Source organism: Piliocolobus tephrosceles, chromosome 2, assembly GCF_002776525.5.
Source record: "Piliocolobus tephrosceles isolate RC106 chromosome 2, ASM277652v3, whole genome shotgun sequence".
NCBI lineage: Eukaryota > Metazoa > Chordata > Mammalia > Primates > Cercopithecidae > Piliocolobus > Piliocolobus tephrosceles.
This window is the reverse complement of record NC_045435.1, coordinates 52,199,426-52,219,737: the sequence shown is the minus strand read 5'-3', so window position 1 is coordinate 52,219,737 and position 20,312 is coordinate 52,199,426. Positions and strand designations below refer to the sequence as shown.

Here is a 20,312-nt window from a genome sequence, read left to right as displayed (position 1 = left end):
CAAAGGGCTTAGACTCACTGAAGCATATATATTTTACCCACATTTATGTGTAAAGAAACTGAGACCCCAAAATGTGAAGTAACACCAGGACCATTTTCTTCCTATTTTCATTCTGTTCAATGTAAATATATCTTGTAGCTTGTCGTTGTTGCTTTTTGGTTAGCACATCATTTGCCCCAACTGTTATCTACCACCTCAGACAGCTGCAAAGCTAGTCAAATGCCTCTAATTGCTTTCAACAAACATCCTTAGAAAAAAGGCTTTTTGAATCGAGCAAGCTCCAAGTCAGGTAAAGTAAAGATAGTCTTGCAAGTAGAGTCTTCCAGGGAACCATCAGACAGGCTAAGTAAAAATTCTGTGTGTGTGTTTCCTATATATTACGATGTTTTGACATCATAATATAGCCTTTCTAGCTGGGGAAAGACTGCCTCTGCTGGCATCAGGAGAGGCTGGTCAATTCTCAGAGAAAGCAACGGGCCCAGCCAGGAGTATGCCTGTGACATGCAAACTAACCGATCCAGAGTCACACCTCTTCTATCTGGCCCCAACACCCTAAGAGGTAATAGTCCTCTGACTTAATCATGCCAGGGCCAGGTTCTAGGTAACTAGGCACCACTCCTATAGCTTGGAGCCACTGAAATTATTCAAACTAGCCAGTCCTGCACTGTTCAGCCCACCCTGCCTTGCTTTTCCTGAGAAAACCCCAATCAGGGTTCTAGCCTCAAGCGCTACCCTTGTTCCTGTCTTCTGCCTCCTGCCCACGCCAGTGTCTCTCCCTTGTGGACCTGCATGGTATGCCATGTCCTGTCTCGAGGACCTGTGAGTATAATGAAACTTGTTTTCCTGAGCCTCTCCTGTGTCTCTTCTTGTGGCCACACCTGACTGATCATCTCATAAAAGAATACAAAATGTAGATATAAGACCCCAAGACCAGTTTGTAGAAAATAAGTTTCCTGCTGCTTACGAAAACACTGCTTTATATGGAGCCATGTGTTGCTAACGAAACCTCAAAATCATTTGTGGAATTAAGAGAATGTGTTGGAACTGATACGGTATGTTCCAGGACTAATATCTCAAATATGCCACTTGTGGTACTACAAAAAAAAATGCCTATAAGCTTAAGATGGGTATTTGTAGAACTGCAACATTTTGTTGAAAAGTAAAGTTCTGGAGGCTTTTCCTGATTCTGCTTTTAAAACTACATCACGGCATAAGTTCTTCCTTAGAAGGAACTGAGGCTGTTTATTCTATATTCTGCTGAAATCAGGAGGCCTGGATTCTGATCCTGGTGGTATCACTAACTAGTCCTTGGACCTTGACCAAGGGTCAGTTTACCTCTCTGGAGCCCAGCTTCCTTCTCTATAAAACAAATGGGTGGGGCTAGACGAGCTCTTGTATCTTTCTCGCTTTAAAAAGTGAAATGACGGGATTTGTTTTTTAAGTGTTTTCTGGTAGTAATGACTTTAAGAAATCATCATTATCAAGAACAGGCTTGGGCTCAGGAACTATGGACTCATCATAGTCACTAGTGTCAGGGTTAGTTCAGCATGAAGACGTACAAGAGGAAAGTGGTTAGCTAAGGAGTTGCCTCCTCTTCCAGAACTCAAAGTTAAATAATGCTTAGGTGAGAGACAGTAATGCAGCCAAAATCTCAAACTTACATAAAACGCTACTGCTTGAACCACCAAATATTTCATAATAAACCCATGTATGCCCTGGATACACCATACTTTTCCACTCTCCCAGTGATTCGGCTATGAAACGACAAAATGTCAACTGGACAGCAAACCTCTCCTCCTCCGGAAAGATAGTAGAGTTTAATGGTTGAGGACGCTGACTTTTGACAATTAGGTTAGAATCTCATCTCCATCACTTATTACTTATTGCTATATGACCTTGGGATGGAGACTTACCCCTTTTAGCCTCAGTTTCCTCACTGTAAAACAGGGATAATAGTATATAATAGTGCTATATTTAAATGAGATCACACATGTATTTACTATGAGTTAGGCTCATGCTGACAGTGGGGTTAAAATGCCTAACTTATAGACCAGTAGGAGTGATGGGCAAACAAACAATCATACAAATGTGCTGGAAAGAGATGGACACAGTGCCGTACGCGCCTACAGTAGGAGGACTGGATCCAGGAAGAACCTGAGCTGGTGAGTAGGGGTGTAAACTCGATGAAAAAATAAAGAACACTCTGGGTAGAGGGACAAGTTCAAAGGCTCTGTGGTGGGAGAGAGCTTTTCATGCAGGAGGACCTAAGACGTCTATATGATGAAGCAGAGAGAATATGAATATGAAGTAAATAATAAGAGATGAGCCTGGAGAAAGAGATCCAATCATGTAGCACCTTTTAGGCATATTAAAGAGTCCCTTCTCGAACCTAAAACGAACAAGAGGCCATTCAAGACTTTTAGAGCAGAGGGATGAGTAACTGATCAGATTTGCATTTTGAAAAGATGGCTCTAGCTGCATTGTGGCAATTACATAAGATTAAAATACCATGTTTTTACTGTACCTTTTCTAGGTTTAGATACACTAACAGGTACCGTTGCGTTACAAATGCCTAACTGTAACATGCTGTACAGGTTTGTAGCCTAGGAGCAATACGCTATATACCCTAGAGCCCAGCTGTATGGTGGGCTATACCATCTAGGTAAGTACACTCTGATGTTCCCACAATAATGAAATCACATTTCTCAGGATGTATCCCCATTGTTAAGTGATACATGAGTGTATTAATTGCCCATAGGAACAATTTATCCATACAGAAATAACATCTGATATATAACTACAGTTACATGGGATTCCATTTCTTAGCAGAAATATATAGAAACTAGTAAACCGAAAATCTTTACCTTGCACGTGGATTACTACTCCTTTAAACCAGAAAGCACAAATATCATTTTGTTTGAAAATCAGCTGCATAGAAGTATAATTTCTCAGGTCAAAGTGCATGTTTATTTCATGATTATGAGAACTCACTTATGTGATGCTTCCCAGGCTTCCTCTTCTTCTAAAAGATCTCTTATGATGTCTGAACTGGAACTAAAAGGATATGTACATCAGTATTGACAGACAATAAGAAGACTGTATTGTCCCATTTATATAAAATTCTAGAAAAAACAAATGAGTCTATAGTGAAAGAAAGCAAATGAATGGTTACCAGTGAGAGAAAGGGGGGAGAGTGGGGGTGGGCAAGGAAAGAGACAGCCAAATGTAGTTTCCATTAGGAGAAGGGGAGCAAAGGCCAAAAGCACTGAAGAACACTGAGGCAGATTTTACCAACTTTAGTTAATTTTCCACTAGCCAGGGAGGCTGAGATTCCCTACCACCCCTACTTCAACAGAAGTTGTTCTAAACCCTTCTATTCACAAGACCCCAGCTCCTGCTACTCCTTACCTCAGAGAGAACGACTCCAATTTTAAACAAAGCTGAAGCTGTTTTAACTCAACCTTTTCATACCCTTCTCTCTACTCCAGTGTCATCCATTCTTCTTTACCTGATGTGCTTAAGGTACTGTTTCTCAAGCTTTTAAAACTATCATCTTTCTAAGGAGCCTGTTTACACATTTCCCCCTAACCCCATGACATTTTAATACCACAAATATGATGTCTATTTGTTCATGTGTTCTGTGTGTATGTGAATATGTATGTGTATGTATAAAACATGGATATGTGTGTGTGTGTGTGTGTGTGTGTATATGTGTGTGTGTGTATATATATATATATATCTGTGTTTTATGCATATACAGAGTAACCTTTTTACCCACTCCCCACTCCCATGGAAAACAAAATTCCACCCTTTGGGGGTGATACTGCTCCCACTGAAAACCCATGAGTTAGGGAAATGGGAGCAGGGGACGATCATGTAGTTCTGGGGCCTGGCAGGGGTCACAGAGTTAGAGAAAGAGTAAAGTCAGCTTCTTGCCAACACCGCCCCCCCCCCAACCCCGCCCCATGCTCCACAACACACACAATTCTTTTTAAACAGGAAGGTTATGAAGCATCTCTACTAGTCCAGCTAAGAAAGGAGGATGGCCAAGTCTGTCAACTAACGTAGTAGAGTCTGTGATCAATTTACCTAGGGGTTTTCAAATCATCAGCACAAATCACTGATTTGTTAAAGTAAAATATTTGCAGTACACCAATGACATAAACCTAAGAGGTTTTTGTTATGCTACCTCAGTGAAAACAGATGGTAGAGGTGGTTTACAAAAAACACATCTCAGAAGTTGCCTGCAATCTCCTCTTCCTCTGCGACTTCAATGTCACTGCCCAGCCAGGCTGCACAGCTCCCTGGTGTCTTCAATTCCCATTACCTTTCCTTCTACCCCACCTCAGGCACTCACCTGAATGATAACCTTATCACTAAATGGACTGATACGAAATTTGGGAGGTTCAGAATTTTATCTAAAATGAAGTTTCAGGATTATCTGCTATATCTGCTGTTCCAATTCTAGTCACCACTAAAAAATAGAGTTGATGCTAATACAATTAAAATACCAGATAGAACTGCTCATTCCTTTTTAAAGTAATGTACTTATTACTATATCTGCTCAAAAACCACATTCCTAAAATTAAACATAGTTTCACAAATAGGATTTTACGTAAAATTAAACATAATTTCACAAATAGGATTTTACAAAAAGACACTTAGGTATAGCAGTCAATGTTACTAAAATTATCACTCTCAGATCGCTTCCCTGTGGATAAAAGCAATTAATATTTTTGAAGTCTTAGTCATTTTAATATGCCTTGAAGATCAAAAATTCCTTTAATATTCTTTCAAGACATCTAAAAAATCCTCCAAAGGAGAAAATTAATTACTCATTCTGATATTTCTGGGGTCAGAGCATATACAAGCCTACACGACTATAGCTTTGAAGTCTAGAACAAGGAACTTTTTCAGAGTAGACTTCAGCTTGTCTACTATTTGGTCTTGAAACATTCTGGAAGGCCGTGCTTCCAGAAGCTGGATGAACGTAAGGTTTGGTACATGAACGTTACAGCTGCCCTGTGGAAGGGCATTCAAATGGCACTCTCTGATGTCCCCACTGGTCCAGGCTACAGTGGATATTAATATATAGATTATATATGAGAAAGATTCACTGGCAAAGATTCAAAATTGAATCTTGAATTCGATGGAATTCCAAACCTTGGTCCAGGAAGGTGTTAATAGTTTTATTTAGAACACCTGCAATTAATTTTTCACACCTTTTAGTCAGCTTTTAGCCTTATTTTCAGGTCAAAGTTGCAGAAATGTAAGCTAATTCTGTGTGTGTGCATGCATGCACACATGCACACCTTGGCCAAGCGGGTTTTCCTGTAATATCTCACTCTTGTCATTCTCTGACTGAAAGTAGCAAAGCTTCTTCAGCAAAGGAAAACACTATCTTCACACATTCCTTTTGTAGCATCTTATTTCATTCTACTAGTAAAGAATTTACTTCTGAAGCTGAAAAGTAAGATGTCAAATACCTCTGGCAAATGTACGACTGATGTTAGAGAAAAACCCCACAGATTTCAGTGTCAGACAAAGTTAAGTTGAGGTCCCATTTCTGTTACTTACTGTGTAATTTTGGGCAAGTTACTTAACTTTCCTCTGTGTCAATATCCTCAAGTATAAAATCAGGATAATGATACAGGTATTCCTTGGGGATTTTTAAAAGCTTATTCAATATAACACACTAAATGTTTAGCATAGAGCTTGGTACATAGTAAATGTTCAACAAATGTCAGTTCCATTTTCATGAAACAGATTTGGGTCTGAATTATCTGAATAATTGCCTCAGCACCATGCTCCAATTTGCCGGAGAAAACCTGATGATTATGTGCTCTATTTTAATCCTTGATTTCCACTGTTTCTATGACACCAGGGTGCAAATTCATCAGAACCAGCATGGCAGGTACACAGGGTACTGTGGGGTAGAAAAAAACGCAAACATCGGCTATAAAAATCCTGAGGATTAAGGATTACTTACAAGTGGAATTTTTCTATTATCTAGTAGTTACCCCCGCCCCCGCCATTTCTTCCCTTAATTGTGGCATTAATATGAACGTGGTTGAGTATATCCAGTTTAAAACAATATCTCTTTAAGGGTAGATCACTGGCGGACCAATGCAGGATGACATGCCGACCAGACAATGGTACTTAAATAAATTCTATCAGCTACCATGAATCTTTCCTTGAACCCCTATTTTTAGTAATCTGTTCTATAAGATGAACAATAGTTTATAAGCCAAATATTTTAGCAGTTGGCTGACAACATATTAGAATAGTAAAGTTCCAGTTTCCAAAAAAACTCATTCAATTATGACAATGACAAAAATTATCATGTTCTGAGCAACGACTTCTACAAGCCACAGTGATAATTACTTTGTACACATTAGCTTTTTTTTTTTTTTTTTTTTCTGAGACAGGGTGTTGCTCTGTCACTCAGGCTGGAGTGTAGTGGTACAATCACAGCTCACTGCAGCCTCAACCTCCTGGGCTCAAGGAATCCTCCCACCACGGTCTCCTGAGTAGTTACAGGTACATACCACCATGTCTGGCTAATTTTTAAATATTTTGTAGAGATGGCATCTCCCTATGTTGCCCAGGCTGGTTTCAAACTCCTAGGCTCAAGTGATCCTCCCAACTTACTTGGCCTCTCAAAGTGCTGGGATTACAGGTGTTGAGCCACCACATCCAGCCTTCACATTAGCTTTAATTCACAGAAGCACCCTAAGTTTTCTCCCCATTTGACAAAGGCTGAGAGAAATTAAAGTAGAAAAACAGGAATGGGAATGCAAAACTCATCTTCTTTTGCCACACTGTGCTGCTTCAACAGTGGTAGCAGAAAGATCAAATGCTATTGATTTTGCCAGAGTTAAGAATACCCTCTCCTGCCTATTTATCAATAAGGTGTTTGTCACATGACCATCAACAAAGTTCTGGAAAAAACAAGGCTAAGAGTTTCACTGCTCTCCACTAGAACTAAAAAAAGATAAAATGAAGAGAGCTCCAGATAAGAGAAAATAATAAAAATAACTTAATACATGCAAAATCCTTAATAAGAGATGAAACCAAGCAACAATAAGTTTATGTTCTATTTACAAAGCATTCACAATATATGATCATCTAATGTGCTTTGTAGACTCATCCAGGGAAGTTAGAGGGACAAACAAACAAAAAAAGCTATTCCATTTTATCAATGAGGAAACTGAAACTCTGGGAGATTAATTTAAAATCCCACGTGCCAGGCACCTTTCCAGAGTCATAAAGCCAATGGCTGAGCTATCCTCCCACAATGAAACAAAGAAAACTGACTGCTAGGTACATGGATCTCAAGGAGTCATACACATTTCAAGGACTTGATGTTACAGTATCTTGGGCTAAGATACATTCCCCTAAAACAAATGTTCCATTCATCCAAAAGATGGTCTGTCTCATGCACCACACCCAGTTTAAGCTCTTTCTTTTCTTTTTTTTTTTTTTTTTGAGATGGAGTCTCGCTCTGTCGCCCAGGCTGGAGTACAGTGGCGCAGTATTGGCTCACAGCAACCTCCGCCTCCCAGGTTCAAGCAATTCTGCTGCCTCAGCCTCCTGAGTAGCTGGGATTACAGGCACATGCCACACCGCGCCTGGCTAATTTTTGGATTTTTAGTAAAGGCCAGGTTTCATCATGTTGGCCAGGCTGGTCTTCCTGACTTCAGGTGATCCACCTGCCTCGGCCTCCCAAAGTGCTAGGACTACAGGTGTGAGCCACTGTGTCCAGCCTAAGCTCTTTGAAAAATGCAAAAGATACTGAAGAACTTCTTCATGTTCCCACATTTTCTCTAGACACTTCCAACAAAAAACAACTCACCACCTGAAATAGAATGAACCATTTAGCTTTCAGGGTATTCTAAAGTTCATAAATATTCCCACAAAAAAGGTTATAATAAAATACACACCGTAATGAGTTTTAGTAGAAAAAGATTTTGTGGCAACATTAAATTCATTGAATGTCACATTTAACAGTTATAAAATGAAATACAATGTCAACCTTCCAATAGCAATTATGAAGATTTTAAAAAATACAAAGCCATCATTGACTTACAGTAAAATACTTCCAACTTAGGATATTGTTCCACTAGTTTGATGCTTTTTCTCTCAATCTGACCAGAAACATAAACACTTATTTAGTAATTTTTCTAGTAATTCCAATACCCTCTAAATTACAAAATCTCATTAATATATTTGTCTTCCTTACTGCCTACTCCACCAAACTTCATTAACCAATTTATGATGACGATTAACACTGATGAGATGATTTTCAAAACTTTAAAGAGTAAGGTTTAAACAGTACTTGCTTTTTGTCTGTTTGTTTAAAGTAGATTAATATATTTACATGGTTCAAAATCAAATGACATAAAAGATGTATACTGAGCTGGCCCACTTCCTCCTTTGTTCCCATCCAACCTGTTTTCTCTTGTCTCCAACATGCAATCACTTTCATTAGTTTGTTGTGTATTCTTCTAGTGTTTCTTTATGCAAAGCCAAACAAATATAAGTATTCTTCCCCCTTTTAGAAAAGAGGTCACATGATATACATGCTGTTCTGAACACTGAACTTTTCCATTATCCAGGAATCCTAGTTGAAATGCTGATTTTAAAATGTTTAGATCTAGTCCTAAGAAACAACCTGCAAAACTTCTCTCCTGCTATAGCCAAATCTGTTTCCTCTTTTCTGACCACCCCAACCCACACAGTTCCTGTACCCTCACATCTTTCACAAGCAAATCAAGTGAACTAACCCAAGCCCATCTGGGCATGCTGTATTCTGGATCCTAAAACCCCCAGAACCAGAGTTTTCTGTCCAGGAGACATTTGGAACTCTTACTTTCAGAAGAACAAATTCTAAATCTGAAAAACTTGTATTTAATATGTATACTGATAATTTTTAACTTTAAAAACATGATAGATTCTACTCTGAAAAATAGCACTGGACTTTTTCTTCCATTATCCTCCAAGGTTCTGGAGTTACATCAAAACAGTGGAGTGGGGAAACTCATAAACCTGTAACTTTAATATGTCACCTGTTCATTTAACTTTTAATCTGGCCTCAGTGCCTTCTGAGATTTGGAGAACAGAAAAAACCAGCAGGAGAAAGCATTATATCTGAATTCAGAAAACTGGCTTTACCATTCATTAGGATCATGAGATTAAGTCACTTAATTTCTTTTTCAACTGACTCAGTCATTGCCTTACCTGCCCGGAAACAGGGGTGCTTCAAATGCTCTTGCTGTCCTTTCTACTACAGAAGCACCATGAGCCTATTTGTCTACGTATGTCCCACCTATTCAACTGTTCAATGGTGTGTTCATATATTAAAAGCAAATCTTCCTAATTCGTGTGTTCTCCCCCTCCCCCACGGGGTAGTTGAACACCAGGCATTAATCCCTAGCCCACAGTGAGATGTAGGGTGGCTGAAACCCATGGCAACATCATCTCTTTATCCTGGCATGCCAGAGAAATACTATCATTTGCTATATTTGCTGAAGAAAAGGGTTAGGAAACATTGTATTAAAGATAGTAGAAAGAGAGAGAGAGAGAGAGAGAATGCATTCCTTTTAAGTCAATCACTTTAAATTCTTATAAAAAGGAAAGTGCTATATTTTTTTAAGGAAAAAAAATATAAGAACATGAGGTTAGTTCCAAATATTGGAGTTCTCTTGGATCTCTACAAAAATTCAAGTTCAAAAGAGAATTAAACATCTGTGCTTACATTTAACTTACAAACTTAAGAAACAAAAGATTATCCGCTCTGAGAGTCTAATGCAAGGGAAAATTCCTTTACTTAGCAAAATATCCACTGCTACAACTAGACACTAAACCAAACTCTCAAGTTAAACGGGCAGGGAAACCAAATAAGGATGCTTCATTCTGTTTTTATTCTTTCAACTGTCAGCAGTATAAGTGACTGATACAAATAAAAATCAAATAATAAAATACAGGGGGATAAAAGAAATCGCTTACAACACTGAACCCCACAAGGAAAAATGAAGTGAAAGACAAGCAACATCCCCAAAATGAAAATTTCCTCTACCACTTAAGCTTTAATTTGATTACAAGCTTCCTTGATAACAGAAACTGAGGGGTTGAGTATGAAGCTGGTGAGGAGACTGGCATGTCTTTAGCAAAGCAAGGCCAAATCTATGTAATACACTCATTAATCCACCCTGAGAGTGCCCAGTTGGACCAGATAAATAAATACCACATATTTCTAGTATGTTATGATTCTACTAAAGGAATTTGGTCTTTACTGGTAGTCCCTTCTAACTTTGAATCTTTTCCTAATTTCTATGGTATTAGTTACCCGAATCAAATGGGTGTCTCTCTTGACTAAGTTTCAGAGTCATTAAATAACACTGGCACTAAGCAGTGATTCACAATACTTTGTGACAGTCTTCTGTCAGGCTACCACCAACCAGTATTATAAGCCACTTTATGAGTTTCCCAACTAGATGATATAGATTGTGTTTGAAGTGAATCGGGGACCTTAATCACAAAATTGAAGATAACATTGATGGCAAGATGAAGCATTATTTTATCTGCCACTAAAAGACAAAAAATTAAGGTCAACTTAACTATGATACAATATTTCATTTTCACTTAGAATTTTTAATTTGTACGTATCCAGAGAGTTAAACTTAGGTAGACATAGGTTTTTACTTTATGCCATTGTTGTACATATATTTTTAAAAACTGAGTTAAATTGGCTACAGTATTCCTAAATTGTCTTCATATTCAGACCCCAACTCTACTTCATTATATTTTGACTCAGCATCTCTGATAACTGAGTTTTTCCACAAAAACTCATCCTCTGCACCACCAAGAGCACCAGAGGTACAGCATTTCTCAGATGTACTAGACTATTGTTTCCAGGAATTTGATCTAAAACACTGACATCCATTCTGCAAACTGAACCCATAATTTTCTTTGTTTCCTCAATCACATTGCATGTGTTGGAAGACAAGCAGTTTCTGTTAAAGGAGAAGTGTCTGACAAATTGACACTTGATATACCTTAGCAATATTCTTTTGCATTAGTCATGCAAAACAGAATTAGTTATGCTCTTATTGCTTTGAAATTTCTTCCATTTATTCCAAGGGATTTGGCCATTTCTCTTGCCTTCAGTCTATCATGTAACAAATAGGCAATTCTTTGCACACATAATGTAACATGTCTTCATATACTTGTGGGTATCTTTCTTTCCTAGATCCTGTAAGGCACTTGACTGTTTTTCAAGAAAACACAAAATTCAGATCATTCACCCAATGATGAACATTACCTCCCTAACATCAAACTTAAATCTTGCTGCTATTTTTGTGCTTTTCTTCATGCATAATAACTTTTCTGGTTTCATTATTTTGTTGAAGACATATTACGTGACTAACTAATGGAATGCCAATAATACATGTAACCCAACCCAATGATGATACCATGAAGAGCTGTAATGTACACCCATTGGCAAATACCTCATGACTACAACCAGGCCATCAGCAATTTTAAGTTATTGCTGATTATAAGACATATCACAATTTCAGATATTAAAATGTAAAACTGAAAATGTATGTCTTAAAATGAATAAAATGAGGGCTGTGAAAGCACTTCTAAATGCCCAATCATTTAACTTGGTTACCTCTGTAAAGAAAAAAAAAAGTTTTTAATAAAAAATGTCCAGACATAAGTCCTAATTTCCTGAATTAGGAAAAAAATTTAGTTGATTTGTTTTATGAAGGTATAACAATCATATATTTATCAATGACTCTCACATCTATTATCTCATTTCATTTTCCCAACAGATCTGAGACATAAGATATTTTAATGTGCTTCTCTAAGATATATGGAAATGGACTTCAAAAGACTGAATCAAAAATCACCCGGTAGAACTTGATCTGTAATCCATCAACTTAAAGCCAACTACTTTTCCTGCTACCCCATAGCTGCTTCCTGCTGTATGCTCACTCTTTGACAATATACTCTTGAATCAGTTGCCAAGTGGTCTGTCCTGATATTAAACCAACACCATTATTTAAGGTCCATTTCTCTCTCACTTTCCCTTTAGCCTTAGTTTCTAGGTCTTATACAAGAAATAGACTCCACCTTTTAAGCTTAAAGATCAGGATTGATAAAACAGCAGAATGATTCAGAAACAGATATAAGAAAGAACCCAAATAAAATAAAAAATGTAAAGATTACCACACTTAATATTTACAATGAGTAAATATTTAGTATTTTAGTACAATTTAAGACATGAGTACTAGAGGAGACACTGCCCACTTTCTCAAAGCAAGCCTAGTAAATCCTTACATACCATCACTAAAGCTAAGCTTCCACAGTGTGCAAGCAAACTTGGTGATTTTTTTCCTTGTTAAAATTGCAACTGGAAACAACTCAAATGTCCATCAACTAACAAATGAGTAAATAAAATGTATATCCATAAAATTAAATATTTGACAATAAAAAGTAATATAGTACTGAAACATGTACAACACAGATGAACTCTGACAGCAAACTAAGTGAAAGAAGCTAATCTCAAAAGACCACATATTGTATGATTCCATTTACATAAAATGTCCACAAGAGTCAAATCTATAGAGACATAAAGAAGATCAGTGGTTGTCTAGGCCTTGGAGCAGGAGGTTTGGGAAGAAATGGAGAATAACCGCTAATGGGTGCAGCGTTTCTCTGTGGGGTGATAAAAATGTTATAAAATTGTGATGATGGCTGCACAACTCTGTGAATATATTAAATACCACTGAATTGCACTCTTAAATAGTTAACTGTGTGGTATATGAATTGTATCTCAATAAAACTGTTAAAATATGTAATTAGTGTGTACTTCCACTGAGCCATGTACGTGTGTGTGCATGCAGAAATATGTACATATATTACCAACTAAGTATAATGTGAAGTAGAATATAAGTGCTTACATTTTAAAAAATTGTTTGATGGTTTGGTCCCTGCTAAACTGCTGTGTCTAGAATAGTGCCTGGAACACAACACATACTTGCTGAATGGCTGAGTGCAATAGTGTAATGTCAGACCCTGTTATGGACAGAGAACAAAAGTTAATCTAGCATCACTATACTTACGTTCAGTTGCTAACAAAAGGATCACTTCACAATGTAGTATAAGGATACCCCTATATGACTCCTATCAAGAGGAAATCATTAAAGATGGAAAAACTTATAATATTACCCAGAATCTTGGTCAGTAGGAAGATAAATAATGAGAAAAGGCTAATCCCCTAATGAAGTAGCAGCAGGAGCAATATGTCACTGGGGATAAGTGTGAAAGCACTTTTCAATTATTTCAGTGAGTAATGAGTTATAATGATCAGCCTTTGGATTAACCCATTTTAGTAAATTGACCCAATAAAGTTTACTCCATATTTCCCTCAGCCATATTTCTTTACCTTTTTTATTAAACCCAGAGACTACTGCTTGCTCTCCTAGTTCCTCAGCCATGGTATACCTAAAAGCAATGACACTTTCTCATAGTCCTCTCATAGTTCAGTGATGCCAACAAGTCTGAATGAGGCTAGGACATCAACATACTCGCCATATTTCCCATATTCTCACAACCAGATAAAGACATCTGACTGCCCCGTGTTTCCCTTTCAGTTTTTGTCATTCCCAAATGTCCCAAATCATTCTGGCATTCCAAAACATTCAAGCATCTAATGACTATGGTTAAAATCTAACTCTTATTCCCCCTTTTTTTTTTTTTTTCTGTATTCCTATATGTGTGTTTAAAAACAAATATTGCACTGTACTTCCAGGAATGGCCTGATCTACGATAACAAATCAGGCAACCATATGTTTTACCCTCAGTCAACTAGAAATACAATTTTTTGACCTTGAAAATCTTTGGAATGAGATGGGAAGTTTTCTCCTTCCTAATACTTCATTCTGACTAATTTGAAACTGTTTCCCAGGTATCCTACAAAAACAGAGGGTCACTGGGTATACTAATAAAAAATTTATTAATAATTCCATTAGTCAGATTAGAAATAGTCTATCATTCTACAGCAGTGTTACTAATTTTTAAATAAACTAACATCAAAGATTAAATAACTTCCAAGACACACTCATATTGACATACTGCTGTTAGCATTTTTTAAATCAGTACAATTCACTCAGAAGGCAATGCCTACCTATCAGAATAATAAATGTAAGAAAAGTGGCCATGCACGGTGGCTCACGCCTGTAATTCCAGCACTTTGGGAGGCTGAGGTGGGTGGATCACTTGAGGTCAGGAGTTCAAGACCAGCCTGGCCAACATGGTGAAACCCCATCTCCACTAAATATACCAGAAAAAATTAGCCAGGTGAGGTGGCACAGGCCTGTAATCCCAGCCACTTGAGAAGCTGAGGCAGGAGAAATGCTTGAATCTGGGAGGTGGAGATTGCAGTGAGCTGAGATTGCGCCACTGCACTCCAGGCTGGGCAACAGAGCAAAACTCCATCTCAAAAAAATGAAAAAAAAAAAAAAAAAAAAAGTATTCAACAGAAACAAAGGAAGAGCTTTACCATAGCATCAGGCACGTAAGTAGAACACTGGAAAAAATGCAGAGCTCTAACAGAAACTGAAGGGTCTGGTAAATGATGGTACAGAGACATAACAAAATACTGTACTCATTTAAAAATAACAATTATAAACATAAGGTATTATGTTGGTGCAAAATTAACTGTGGTTTCAATTACTTTTGTGCCAACCTATAGAAATGTTAACATTTATGACCAGAACGAAAAATGGTATGTGTGTGTGCATGCATGTGTGTGTGTAAAATAAACCCTATATATTTTAAAAATATCTTTTCAAAATGACTCATTACCAAACTTCTCATTTTTAAAGTTTCCCCATCTATTTACTCAGTTAAATTTTTCATTTCTTAACACTCCTATGCGCCACATCTTTCTGATCATCTCTGTTTTCCAATACAGTTGTTTTTATCTCCTGCACTCATTGTCTTGACAAAAATTTCACTGTCTATCATGCTTTCTTTTCCAATGGTAGGAAAAATATCTATAAAAAGGCTATAGAGTAGAGACCAAACTCACCCTCTGATCCCTACACTTCCTTCCCAAATCCTGCCTTGTTACCACTGTGAAGATGACCCAGCAGTAAAAGGGGACTGAAATGTAAGAGTGACACACCATACCACGCCTCAAAGCTACTTTCTAATTATTTCTGCCATCTATGTGTGCATATGAAGTAGATATTTAAAATAATCAACTACTGCATGTTTCTTACCTATTGCATGAATCTGATTCTGGTGAAGAAAGAGCTTCTTGAATATCAGTACAGCTAGAAGAATCTTCTTCTCTGTCAGGTTCCAATTCCTCTGGGGAGTCCAGCTTTGATTGAGAAAAGTGGTTTGTTACCAGCTTTGATTGAGAAAAGTGGTTTATTACTGAGGTCATATTATCTTCCTGTCCTAGGAAAAAATAAATTTAAGAGTACGTTAAAATCTACAACTTCTGTACGCCTGTTACTTCTGCAACACTTAATACTGCCATATGCACTTAGTAAAGTTGAAGTATATGTCACATTGATTCCAGAACTCTAGTGACAGCCAGAGAGCAAGAATTAACACTACAATGGTGCTACCTAATTATACTATCCAGCCCATGTTTTTCCAAGATTAATTAGTTTAAAAATAAAATTTATTTTAAAACCAGGAGCAGGAAGAATCTTGTAATTCTAATGAGGCATCTATTCACATATCACTAAGGAATTCTTGCATATTTCATAGATTAGAAAACACTGACAAACCAACGTAAGAAGTATAACCAAAAAAAAAGACTACAGATTCAACTAATAAGAAAACCACAATATTTGTCACTATTATATGATAATGCATCTATCTGGACATTTTTCTAAACCTGTTAAATAGAATCTAATTATTCTCTATGGAAAAGGACAACTAATCAGACACAAGGAATATTTCCATTTGATCCAATACACATCACATTTCCATGCATTCTTTGTCATATTCTCAGCTTTTAAGGTCTCTTATTGCAGATAAAAATAAAGACCCCAAAAAGCTGGAAGGATGCAGTGTTTACAAAAATGTGGCATATGGGAATGGCCAATTTTCTACAAATATGAATGAGAAGAATATCTGTGAAAGATTCTTTAGTGCCCACGATTCTCCCACTCATCATAAACTCTGCTGGGATTTTCATCTGTGCTGTCCTTAACTTTCAGGAACTGAGGAGGTACTTTCGCATGCAAGCTACACGTGCTAATAATAGTACAGAGCTCCTTTCATGTGTTTCCTCACATGAAAGAGAGCTTTCACACATCACTCCTCAAGACTTGTAGAGGCAAGAGGTCTTCAATAAAGCACAATAAAAATACAATTGTCAAGGTTTGGTTATACAGAGAGAATTTATGGGGAAAGAACATAACACATTATTCAAAAAACCTTGCCAAGTTCATACAAATTTTTTTCAGAAATAGTTCTAAGTTTTTGTTATACTGGGAGAACAGCATACTTCACAAGAGTATAATTCCTAAAAATATGCTCCTAATGTCATCTGGCTATCAATAAACTATCATTAGCAAAACAAAACAGTATCCTCTAAAGTATATCTGGAAAAGAGAAAAAGAAGTTAGCCAGGATGACCATCCTGAACCTCTAAGAACTCCTCTTGTAAACAGATACCAGGATCACATTAAGAGGAGCCAATCCCCTAGTCAACTCGGTTCACCCAGGGACTATATTACTCAACTGGTGAGGCGCATGCAAAAAAGCTGGCAAACCAGGGAACAGGAATTCAACTGAAAACAATCTTTTATTTTTGCACATTGTCTGTATTCTTTTCTTACTTCTTCCACTCTTACATACACTTCTAGACAATATATTCCTTCTTGGGGACAAACAGCATTCAATAATCCGTGGGCATAAAAAATAAGTTATCCTTCCTACCTGCCCTTAGATCTCAGAATGCAGGACTTCAAAATAGAGCCTCAGGAGTGAGGCTCAGACATCAGAGCTCCCCAGAGACACACAAAAAAAACAGGCTAAGTTTTCACTTGAGAGAATATGCAACTTGTTCACTTACATGAGCACTTCAATGTTTGTCCTAAAGAACAACAATTACATTGGTTGTATGATGCTATACAAAATTCATCTTTTCAGTCAGTCTGTGTCTGTCTTCACCTCTCTCACATTCCTTACCCTCTCAGACATCTCATTCATGCACAGCAATCTAAAAGCAGCAATCACCTTTGAACCCCGGAAAGAGTAATATTGATGTTCATAAATACATACAAGCCATCAATGATATTCAAGAGGTTCAACTAATAAAAAAAAATTTTTTTAATGGGAAATATTCAGTCAGATTTTCTCAAGTGCTAAACTAGTTTCTAGAAATATCCTTTCACAATTGCATGAACAAATTCGATTTGTTCAAAGACCATGAGTTATATACTGAGGCAGCACCTTATGCACAAATTGTTTATTAGTCACTAGGGAAATGCAAATCAAAACCACAATTACATACCATTTTGCATCTACAATTTTAAAAAAATTTAAAAATCAGAAAATAACAAGCGTTGATAAGGATGTGAAGAAACTGGAACCCTCATGCTTTGCTGGTGGGAATGTAAGATAATGCAGCCACTACGGAAAAGTTTAACAATTCCTCAAAAGGTTAAGCATAGAACCAGTATATGAATCAGAAATCCCACTCTAAGCTGAAACTTAGATATCTGAGCATCAATGCTCATAGCAGCATTATTTATAATAACCAAAAGGTGGAAATAACCATAACAGATAAATGGATAAACAAAATATGGCATAGACATACTACAGAATACTGTTTAATCATAATAAGAAATTTTAAAATATGCTACAACACTGATGGACTCTGAAAGCATTATGCTTAGAGAAAGAAGTCAACACACAAAGAAAATATTATACAATTCCATTTATATGAGGTACCTGGAATGGGCAAACTCATAGACACAGAAGGTGAAACTGTTACTACCAGGGCTATGAGGCAGAGGGGACGGAAGAGTTGTTATTTCATGAGTGCAGAGCTTGTGCTGGGAATGATGAAATTGTTTTGGATATAGACAGTGGTGATAGTTATACAATATTGTGAATGTATTTAATGCCAATGACTTATACATTTATGAAGGGTTAAAAAGATAAATATTGTATTATATATATTTTACCACAATATAGAAAAACATGATAAGGAATTTTCTTGCGCACTTTCCCCCATTATGATTCTTTTTTGTTCACTAGTCCAAAGCCCAGGCAATAGAATTAAAATATTAATTTCAAATTTTAAAATGGATCAAAGTTAAGGAATGTGCTCTGTATTAGCCTACCAGTATATTAGCTTTAGATTGTTTGGCAGAACATTTCATCCAAAGTAAACACCAGTGTTCTATCACAAAAATAATTCACTCTCTTACAGGATCTCTCAGGATCTCCACCAATAAATTCTACACCTGGAAAACATCCTCAAGCTTAAATAATTAAGAAATTTATGATTTGTCATTAACTGAAAGGATGATAGACAAAAAGAGATTGTTTCTTCAGGACATTCTTCCAACCATTTTCTGCACAGTAATAAATCTAGTTTACAAACTGCTACACGAAGTTTGTCTAAAAATACTTTTCCTCATTTCAAAGAACTAGGAACTCCAAAGTAAATTTCCTTGGTTTAATTTTCTTTTCATATTAAAAGTAAATAATGAAATTCAACATGTCTGTTTTTAATTATAGTTTCTTACCCATGCATACAGAAGATAGCTTTTCTGTAGATTCATCTTCTTTTGTTATTGTTACTGCTTTTTGTGACATTCCAACAATTTTCTTGTATCCTTTTCTAGCCTGATCCACCAGAAGCTGAAATTCACTCTTATGTTTCTTACCTGAAATTCAAAAGATCTTCACAGTAAAGCTAGGACAATGAAAGTTAACCATCTACAACTGACAAACTGAATATCAAGAGGTGTACAAGGGATGGGCGTGGTGGCTCACGCCTGTAATCCTAGCACTTTGGGAGCCCAAAGTGAATGGATCACTTGTCAGGAGTTCGAGACCAGCGTGGCCAACATGGTGAAACCCCATCTCTACTAAAAACACAAAAAAATTAGCCGGGCGTGGTATCACATGCCTGTAATCCCAGCACTTTGGGAGGCCGAAGTAGGTGGACCATTTGTCAGGAGTTCGAGACCAGCCTGACCAACATGGTGAAACCCCATCGCTACTAAAAACACAAAAAAATTAGCCAGGCATGGTATTGCGTGCCTAGAATCCCAGCTACTTAGGAGGCTGAGGCACAAGAGTCACTTGAACCTGGGAGGCAGAGGTTGCGGTGACCCGAGATCACACCACTGCACGTCAGACTGGGCAACAGAGCGAGACTCTGTCTCGGAAAAAAAAAAAAAGAGGTGTACCAGACTGCTCAAGAACAGCATCCGTAGGAATCACTTGCAACAAATTTAAAAGCTACCAAGCATAAGAATACAAAGGGCTGCACTGTCATGGAAGATTCTTTTTATCTTCTCTCTTCCTCAAATACAAACATGGAAACATGATATTCCTAGTTTGCTACTCTAGGTTTCTTCCCAAACTCCATTCTCTAGAGAGGCTTTTACATAATCATAAGAGCAAGAAAGATGCACGCTTTCTTAAATATATACAAATGATACCATTCTAACTTCCAAGATACAAGAGTACTAAGACTATTCACTGGATCTAAAATAGAAGCCTCTAGGAAAGTTGAATCATAATAACAAAGGATATCCACTCCAGCTCTTTTTTTTCTTCACATTTCTGGCCTGTTTCCCAGTAGAGCCCCTTCAAGATTCTAAGACCTCTTCCAACCAATTCTATCTTATCTTAGGATACTATACTAACTCTAATCTTTATTTACTACCATTTTTAACACCTTTGAATATAATTAACCCTGACCTCAAGATCATCATTATTAATGTATCAATTTGTTCAATAAAGAGCAGCCAGTCATCATTACTGCATGGACTTTAGGGCATGTATTTGATTATGAACCATGCAGCTGAGGTTGCAGTTTACTTATCTAGCAACATTAAACACTTAGGCCACAGTCCAAAGTAATGTCATAAATCCTGCAAAATTTTTAGAGAGAACCATACTACAAATGGTTAAAACAAAAATTTGACACTGTTTTCATACAAAAATCAACAATGTACTTTTTATCACTTGGTTTCTTCCATTTTCCTTAGCACAATACTAAGGCATAAGGAATTTACTGTGTGTAGGGAAAA

The 20,312-nt window shown here is 37.1% G+C and overlaps 1 protein-coding gene across 1 annotated transcript in view; it reads right to left on the bottom strand.

The window, feature by feature from the left end:
• RAD18 (RAD18 E3 ubiquitin protein ligase) overlaps positions 1-20,312 on the bottom strand; it is an 82,363-nt gene that overhangs the window by 7,479 nt on the left and 54,572 nt on the right. The window contains exons 10-12 of the mRNA XM_023218566.2: positions 18,795-18,935; positions 15,294-15,477; positions 2,992-3,054 (exon numbers count right to left, since the gene is read on the bottom strand). Coding sequence (XP_023074334.1) covers positions 2,992-3,054; positions 15,294-15,477; positions 18,795-18,935 — 388 coding nt within the window. The remainder of the gene's footprint in view (positions 1-2,991; positions 3,055-15,293; positions 15,478-18,794; positions 18,936-20,312) is intronic.